Raw genomic sequence first — 9,255 nt, 5'->3', positions numbered from 1 at the left:
GGCCTGCCCAGATGAAGACAGACTGAACGAGAGGCACACCCACACTGGTTATAACTGGTTTCATGTAAGGTGTTAACTAAAAAACAGACCACTTCCAACCTGCTCTCAATGATTTAACTAAAACACCAACAGAGCCCAATTCACGTACTGGCACCAAATAAGCTAATTTATGAAAGAGAAACAGACTCACAGATTTATATAGAAAACAAACTTAAGGTTACCAAAGGGGGAAGGTGGGGGGAGCATAAACTACGAGTTTGTGATTAACATATGCACACTAATATACATATGTGTGTGTGTGTACAACAGATAATCAACTGTGCTCAACACTGTAATAACCTATATGGGAAAAGAATCCAAAAAATTACATATATATATATATATAAATAACTGAATCAAGCTGCTGAATCAATCAACCTGCCACAAACAACACTGTAAATCAACTATATTCCAATATAATAAAAAGTTTTCAAAAGATTTTAACACCTAAAAAATTCAAATGATTATGTATTGCTTACAAAATAAATAACTAACATGTATTGGTACAATCCAGTGAAGAGGGAAAGACAGGAAAAGAAAAGCCAAACACACACTGTGTGCTCACATTGCTTTTTTATTTCATTAAACCCAAATTATTGCAAACATCAGTTTCAGAACATTTTAGGGAGATGTTTAAACAAAGAGGCAACAAGAGATGCAATACACATACCACAGATTAAAGTAGTTCAGAGAAAGTTTAAAATATTCTTTGACCGATGGAGATACTGAGAAACCATACACTCTAAAATGAAAATACAGAATACAAGGAAATAGTACATATCTGCTTTTTAACTCTTCAAAATTTAAATGGTGCAGGTTAGTGAAGGCGTACGAGATGGGTACTGAACACGCTAAGCCTAACGTCTGAACACTCAGTCACGTGCCTTCCAAAGCGGAGCTCTAACCAGAGGTGTAACTGCCTTGTCGACCTCTGCTCCCGTCTAATACCTGAACACTCTCCATCCCCTTCCTTCCAGAGGGGAGCTCTAATGAGAGTCATAATTGTACCTTGTTGACCCCTACTCCCACACCTCTGAATTCTGTTTATTTCTTAGTCAAAGGAAATTCTGCTAGAGATCTAGGACCAGGATTAGAGACAGAATTACAATTATCCACTCCCAGGATAAATGGCGGAGGTGTGTGCCCCAAAAGACCTCTAATTCCCTGATTCTCTGCCCAATATAAACCCTTTAATAGTCTACACTGCCATTTTAAAGCTTGAGAAAGGGAATGTCGTATAACCCTGGACTTCATTCTCGTTATTTCCTACAAGCAGAGATCAAGATAAGAAAGGAGCCCCTCAAGCTAAGAGGCATCTAATTAGAGACATGTATATCTAACATGTACTCCCAATTAATGACATGAACAATTTTGGGAAATGAATTAGGGACACTGCTTTGATTAAAAGGCTACACTACAAAAGTCTGTGTCTTTTATCCTTAGCTCTAATTCAGATACTTTATAATAGATACTGGTTAATTTTAACTTTTGAGAATAAACATTTAGCCTGCATAAAAGATACCTTTTCATAAAGTAAACATCTTATATATAGTTTCTCTTTTAAAAACAGCTTTGCTATACTTCTGATGCCCCTAAACATTAGTACTAAGAGGCCACAGCTGCATTCTCAGAGCCACCAAAGTATCAGATATCCCTTTGCGGGCAAACACATCAGAGTGAGTAGTACTCAGTTAATTCAAAGTTGCGTTAAACTGCTGGCTCTCAGATTTTACCTTGCTTAAGAAGCACCTGGAAGGCTGCATGAAGTTCAGAGCACCCGGCTCCCCCCACCCTCCAGGGATTCTGATTCAGTGGGTCTGGGGGAAGGCTGAGGCCAGGCATTTCTAACAGGATTCCAGGGCCGCTGGTGTGTGGGTCACACCTTGTAAACCATTCTTCCACCCGCTAATTCAGCTGCTCTTTCAAGAGCAATGAGCCCAGAGCCCATGTGGTACTAAACTCTTTGGGGCTCTGTCCCAGGCGTCGTCTGAGAGAAAACCCACCTCTCACTACCTCCTTTATTGCAGCAGTAGCCCCCTGGCAACTAGAGAGTACTTAACACTACTTGCTTAGCATTTCAGTTTTGCTGGGCAAGGATGGGACATGTGTCCTACTCGCCCCAGAAGGGCTGCAGTCTGTGTGTCCCCGGATGCCCTGGACCCTTACCCTCAGGGCAGGACCCGCGCCTCTGGGGGACCCAAAGCCACAGCTACATGTCCCTCCCCAGGAGGTCTATCTCATCCAGCAGGAAGTCCATGTCCTCCCGGCTGACTTGAGGGCTGATCACCACCTGCCGGAAGAAGTTGACTTTCCCCTGGTGTGGCTGGTAGCCCAGCATGAGGCTCCCCTTCTTCATCATCCGCTCCTTAATGGCCGGGGCCACCTGCACGGGAGAGGAGGGAGACGGTGAAAGACCAGAACACTAAGTGTCACGACTGCGTCGCACCCAGGCACTGGCAGCGCACAGCGCGGCCACTGCTGCGGAAGCCACTCGCATGCACACAGCGAGGTCGGCATTAGTACCAACAACCGGCTGAGTGCTCATGGCACACGAGTAGTGATTCCAGCACCTTAGACAGATGAATTCACTTAATCTTCACAGTAAGTCCACACAAGAGATACTATTAACATGCCTTTTCTAGGTGAGGAAATTGAGGTGCATGGAGATTAAATAAATAGCCTGAGCTGAAATTTAAAACCAAATAGTCCCACCCAAGTCCTTGCTCAGAACCTTAAATCACGATGCAACACTGTCGCATTGAAAACAAACCAGTGTCCGCAGGGGTCACACTTTCAAAGGTGTCAAATGTTACATACCAAATTGTCAGAACTAAAAAATACTTCCGGGAACTCAAATAAAGATTAGTCAGAGATGGATAAAAATCACCCAAAATAACAGCCGTGCCTTGACAGTCTACCAAGGAAAACACTGAAACAGGCGCCATGTGCAGTTCTATTTTGAAGACTACGTTTATTAGCTTATTCATAGGACATATTGGTTTATTAATAGTAAATAGAAACACTGTGTCCTTTATTAAGAGTGTACAGTTGGTAATAAAATAGGAACTACATATTTGAAGGACTTCTGGTGAACACAGGGAGAACAGGCCATGAACGTCCAAAGGCACAAATTTTTCTACTTCTCCATTTCCATTTTAACTCACAGCTGCTGAGCATGTCCTAAGTGAATATGGGGAGAGAGACTGGAAGGAGTGTGTGTTCTCTCTTGTCAGGACATGGAGTTAACTAATAGGGAGAAACACATACGTAGCTAAAGTCAGACGCAGTGTGGTATAAGATGCCTGAGGTGAGAAGCATGAACCTCCGTTCCCAGGACTCTTCTCAGAGTGTGACCACCCCACCCCACCCCACCCAGCACCACTCTGGTTTGAACCACACCTATGATTTGTCAGGTACTTCCCTGAAGACATGCCAAACTGCTTTATCCAGCTCTCAACTTAGGGATCTGTTCCAAGCTTCTGGGAAGATAAATGCTTCAGACCTCTGGAGATCTATGTTGGACTCAACTAGAGTCTTATCAAGGGATGTCCAAGGGTCCTTTTCCCTAAAGGATTTTTTCATCATATGCTAATTTTAGACCCTAAATCTTATAACACATGGACCATAACCTGCTTAAAACAGCAAAAGCAGAGATCTACTAAGCTCAATCACACTGTCATTCCAGTGAAGGACTGAATGTCTCTCATGGTATGAGGAACATAGAAAGAAAATACATGAGTTCTAACAAAAAATAAATGTAGAAAAAGAAGATGAAGTCAGAGGTCATGTAAGTGAAAAAATACAGACCATAAGATTCTATACATTTTGGGAAATGTGTCAGAAATTTTATCGTGAACTTTTTAGAGATGAGGAAAACAGCTGAATCAGTACCACCTCCATCCTCTTTGCATAACTTAGAGACAAAAGTCCAGTGGATTATGAAGCTGGTCGGTAACTCTATGCATGTCCATTTGAAACCCTTCAGCTTTTATGCTCTTAGTATCAGTTTTCTTCCAAAGTTGTTCATGCAAGTACCATGTCTTATTAGATTATAAAATCTAGTGAAATAATACATAAGCAAATCAAAGTGAAGAAGAGTGTTTTCCATAAAAACTAAGTTGAATCCTTCAGAAAGACCAGATAAGGGGGAAGAGGGGACTGCCAAACATTGCTGCTATCGAGTTAGGCGTGATGGAAGAACTATAAAAGCTTCACAACAAAGCTTTGTGCGTCCAGGCCAAGTCTGCACACAGGTGGCTGCCCAGGTGCTGAGCACGCTCTCCATATAAAGACTCCTGAGCTGGAAATGACAGATGATTCCTGAAGAGTGTAGTTTAGGCAAGAACTCTCTGAGCATCAGACTTCTGCTCAAGACCAGCCTCACTGGCTCTTGGAAATTGTCACTTGATGGGAAAAAAAAATTCTATCAAAAGATGTAGAAATTGAAATGCACATAGATGTGTTTTAAGTTAAAATATTTAAGTTACGTATGCATCACATTTTTTTCTAGGATTATTTGCTTTAACTTGACCAATCTGCATTCCCTTAGGTAGGTAGGCTTCCAGTGCAGCTGGGAATGTGAATGTGCATGTATGTGCATGTCTGTATGTACATGCATGTGTGTATTCATGTATGTGTACACACATGCACTTGTGCCTATGTGCGTACCTGTGGGTATATGTGGGCGTGCACATGTGTGCATGCATCGTGTGCATGCATGTGTGTGCATGTGCATGCATAATCACATGTAATTTAAACTTCCAACCCCCATCTGTCATGTACAGCTCTTACAGTCCTTCCTATTCAGTCATGGGGCAGTGCAGAACTGTGGGCTGACTCAGGCTCACGCCAAAGGCACATTTGTTTCTCACTCCCAGAGTGAGAGGGCTCTTGCCTGTAAGCTGCAGGTGTGAGGTAGGTATGAGAGAGCATCACCACAGTGCCTGTGCTCACCAACCCCAGGAAGACCTGGTCCATGTGGACAAAGGTCTGCCCAGGAGAGGCACAGACTATCAGTTTTAGAGCTAACAGCTTGTAGCTCTGTAGATTTTTTTTTTTTTAATAAAAACATCCCTTCTATTTACCTCCATCTTCCTCTAGGTACCCAGGGTATAACCTGCTCTGGCTTATAGCCAATTTTAAATTTAAAACAGGCATGTTCTTGGCTCAAACTTAATTTGCATTGTCTATTCCTGTTTACTTTTCCTCTATTTTTCTTCCCCAAATGATAATTTATGCCTTACCTTTGGAGAGCAGTAGAATTCTGATTCTGGCCCCTAATGTTTTCAGGGGCTCACAGGAGACACTTATCGAAATGAATGTCAGGTCTGCATTTCTTGTAAGCAAACCCAAAACACCTTCTAACATGAGCAAGGAAGGTAAAACTAAGAGGGCCACTTGGATGTTTTAATATAAAAATATTTTTAATCTTTAAATTCTTATTCCTTGTAAGACATAAAAATGTGCTTTCATGGGCAGAACACATGGCCTATGGACCAAACTTCTGAGACAAATTTTGTCACAGATTTTCAAAAATTATAAAGAAATGACTATCTGTGTGAGTCAGAGAACCAGCTAAGTAAGGGTTTGGCAGTAACAGCACACATCTTATCTTTGTACCCATGAATATAAGCTTAATGCCTATAGGTAATTTCCCCAGGCCAAGAGGGGAAAACTATCCTTGTTTATGAATACTTCATGGAAAAAGTAAACTGTAAGCAACACCTGCCACAAACTGTATCGGTAACAGTAGTATCGACTGTTACTGTTGTGGTGGTGGTTGTACTGTTAAATATTTTACCAACTCTAAAATCTGCAATGTGCTTTCATGTCTCTCGTTCTCATGAACCCAAATTAAAAAAGAATCCACATTCTAGCAATTTAGAGACCAAGAATGTTCTTGTTAACAGCCAGCTTGTCACCTTTGAACCTAAAAACAAAAAAAACAAACAAAAAAACAAAACCAAAAAAAACACTTCCTATTTATAGAGCTTCAGGCATAATCCAGCACTGGGCAACTCAGAATATTCTCTTTTGCTGATCACAGCAGAGCAACAGTCCTAATCCGACAGGATGGAATATTCACAAGGGAAAGAAAATATGCACAAACTAAATGTAAGCATTCGAATCTCGGAATCTCACCTCTAAATGGAGCACACACGGAGGAAAGCAATTTGGCGGGAATAAGATTGCTTTCCAGCTCTCAATTATCTTACTGCTGGTTTTCCTTCAAATTGTAAATCAAATTCTTTTCTCATGCCTCAGTGCATTTGTCCCTGCATCTTAAGTGGAGGAAGATCCTGACATTTCTATTTGGTTGCACAGGAACTTAATCGACACATTTCTGTAGGATTGCTGTGCTCCCCCCACCCCCGCCCCTACCTTAAACTATGTTTCAGCAGTGATTTAGCCATTTAAATAGAATTCTGTTGTCACACCCCTGCCACATAAAGCAGTATCTGGTATTTAAAAGTTGTTTAAACCCAAAGGAAAAAAAAAGACAACTCTCTCCTTCTGGTCAAGCACAGTAATTTGATAGCAAATAACTGACCAGGTGTTACCACAGCCTTTTATTAAAATAAAATTGTCATGTCTGTAAAATGACAAAAGAAAACGTGTAGCTTATTTAATATTAAGCAACATGTTTATTTCCCAATATACAGTGTTTCTTAAACTCTCTGTAAGGAAGTTCATTTTTTCCAGTCCATTACAGACATACATTTGTGAAATGCAATAAAAGTGAATTACTAAATAAAAATGAAATAAAAAAGACATAAAAACAAGGTCCTTTTGTCTAGCACAGGGAACTATACTTAATATCCTGTGATAAACCATAATAGAATAGAATATGAAAAATAACATATATATATATATATAACTGAGTCATTTTTATATAGCAGAAATTAATATAACATTGTAAATCAACTATACTCCAATAAAATGAATTTTAAAATTTTTTAAAAGATAAAAAAAGTAAGAAGGTTTAAAAAAAAGACAAAAATACAAGCTAAATTAAGTTTTAAAAATCAATAGTAAAGTTACTATTACAATAGTTACAGCTATTACAATAGTTTCTGAACAGTTACTCTGGATTCCCATACTTTTTTTGTCTCAGACTGGTAACACCCAGCTCATGTATCTGCAGGGGGCTAGGCACCACATTTTGAGGACTGAAGCTCTGTTTTACTTCCCTCGGTTCCTTAGGGGTGTACATCATTTTAGTTATGAATCTTGGTGTTATTCTGCATACTTACTTCTGCATCCTGGCATACTCTCCATACCATTCTGAGACATGTTTCTGTTTTTCACTATGCCACTGGTGCCATAGCTTATCTAAATATGTCCCACTTGTTGAATCTTGGAGCTGCTCCAATTTAAATGGCATTTCCGTGAAATGATGAACCTAATTGTGAAACCTCTAAATCAGTTCTTCAAAGTCTGGTTCAGAGATTATAAGAGTAAATGTCTCAAAAGCTTCTAGACTTCAGGATCTTTATATAACTTTTCCCATCATTTGCTATAGGAGTGAGTTAGTCACATTTTCACCTGGAAGACATGCGCTGCACAACACCCAGAGTGACTGAGAAGATACGCCCGTAATTAAAGGAAGTGATCCTTTCCAGCAAATGCAAGAGATGAAGACTGCATACATGTCTGCTGTGACTCTAAGACAGCAGCATCATTCAGAGCTTCTAATAAATCTAGCGAGATCTGTGTGCTAAATTCTCCCCTGAATTGATGTTCTTCAGACTCAATTTTAGAGTTGTTTTTTCAACTTCATTTTAATTACATCTTCATTCGCTAATCTCCAAAGATTCTTTGAGGAGTAGGAGGCTAAACTCATAATAACTTGAACATCTTGTGGGTAGAGCATGGGGTGGAAAGGTGGACTAAAAAACTGGAGAATAAATTTTAAGAGTTATATTGTAACTGATACTTTTTCTGGGATTATCTTGTCTAAAAGAGAGCTAGTTGTATTGAATGCAGAAAATTATCTACATTTTGTTCTATGAAAGTCACTTGAAAGAGTTTTTTTATTTCTTTACATTAATATTTACATTAAATTTCACACATCTTTGGCCTCTTCTGTATTTCCCAGAACAGAGTTTATAGCCATACCAAAGCCACTCATTACAACACATGGTTAAGGAAATTAACACCAAGAAAACTTTATAGTGGGTGCTTATTCAGCTGCTATGCTGAATGTTAGCTGTTCTAGCTCTAGGGTGACAAGTTTTCTTTTTTTCTGTAAAATGCCAGACAGTAAATATTTGGGGCTTTGTAAACTCACATAAGCTCTGTTGCAAGCACTCCACTCTGCCACTGTATCATGAAAGCAGCCCTGGACAATATATAAACAAATGAGTACGGCTATTTAGGGACTTGATTTAGGGGCAATGAAATTTAATATCATATGATTTTCAAATGTCATGAAATAGTAACTGCTTTTCATTATTTTTCAACTTCTTAAAAATATTAAGCCATTTGTAGCTCCTACATTGTACATAAAGAGATGATAAGCTAGATTTCGTTTTGGACATAATTTACTAATTCCTTGGTCAAAATGGAAAAAAAATGTATTATGATATGTAAAATCTACCCCTTATAAAGAAAAAGTGAATGAAAATTAGATTTCACTGGGCTTCTTTCAGAAATTTTGAATTGAGCCAGGAAATGAAGAAGCTCTTCCTGGCCCTTTTTCTCCAGTAGAGCATGAACCCAGAGCCACAGATGGGTGGGCAGGGTGGCCACAGTTATTCTTGAACCATCATTAACAAGTAGCTTGCTTTATATTGTCTTCCCAAATAATCTGGGTTGTGAACTTGAGGGGAGTTCTTCTGAGTAGGATATTAACATTTAGCTCATGAAAAGAGCTGGTACAAAATGTCCACACTTGATACCTGCTACCTAACACAAAAATGTTTCCGAAACTTACAATAAGCTATATAACTCCTTTCCCCTTTAAGTTACTTTTTTGGTATAGTCTGGGGACATCCCAGATTTGTTGAGCCCAGATAGAGATGCAGTGCAGATCAAAGTCAGGGCCAGAATTCTAGTCCTGAGGAGAACTAGCATGATTGAACCATTCAGAGTGCTTGACTGGGCTTTCCAGGTGCCTTCCTTCTTCCAAGGTAAGCGCAGGCCAGCCCAATGACAATCTAGGAGGCACACAGAGCCTTCCCAGTGCAGATAAGCTGAAGGCCAACCAATCATTTA

General features: G+C 39.7%; 1 protein-coding gene across 3 annotated transcripts in view; it reads right to left on the bottom strand.

The window, feature by feature from the left end:
* Positions 1-595: 595 nt before the first annotated feature.
* Positions 596-9,255, bottom strand: part of GADL1 (glutamate decarboxylase like 1) — a 194,252-nt gene continuing 185,592 nt past the window's right edge. For all 3 annotated transcript variants that reach the window (XM_027523277.1, XM_027523276.1, XM_027523278.1), the window contains exon 15: positions 596-2,422. In XM_027523277.1, coding sequence (XP_027379078.1) covers positions 2,249-2,422 — 174 coding nt within the window. In that variant the 3' untranslated portion in view covers positions 596-2,248. The remainder of the gene's footprint in view (positions 2,423-9,255) is intronic.

Source organism: Bos indicus x Bos taurus, chromosome 22 (genome assembly GCF_003369695.1).
Source record: "Bos indicus x Bos taurus breed Angus x Brahman F1 hybrid chromosome 22, Bos_hybrid_MaternalHap_v2.0, whole genome shotgun sequence".
NCBI classification, from domain to species: domain Eukaryota; kingdom Metazoa; phylum Chordata; class Mammalia; order Artiodactyla; family Bovidae; genus Bos; species Bos indicus x Bos taurus.
Note: the sequence above shows the minus strand (reverse complement) of the source record. Positions and strands in the feature narration are given on the sequence as shown.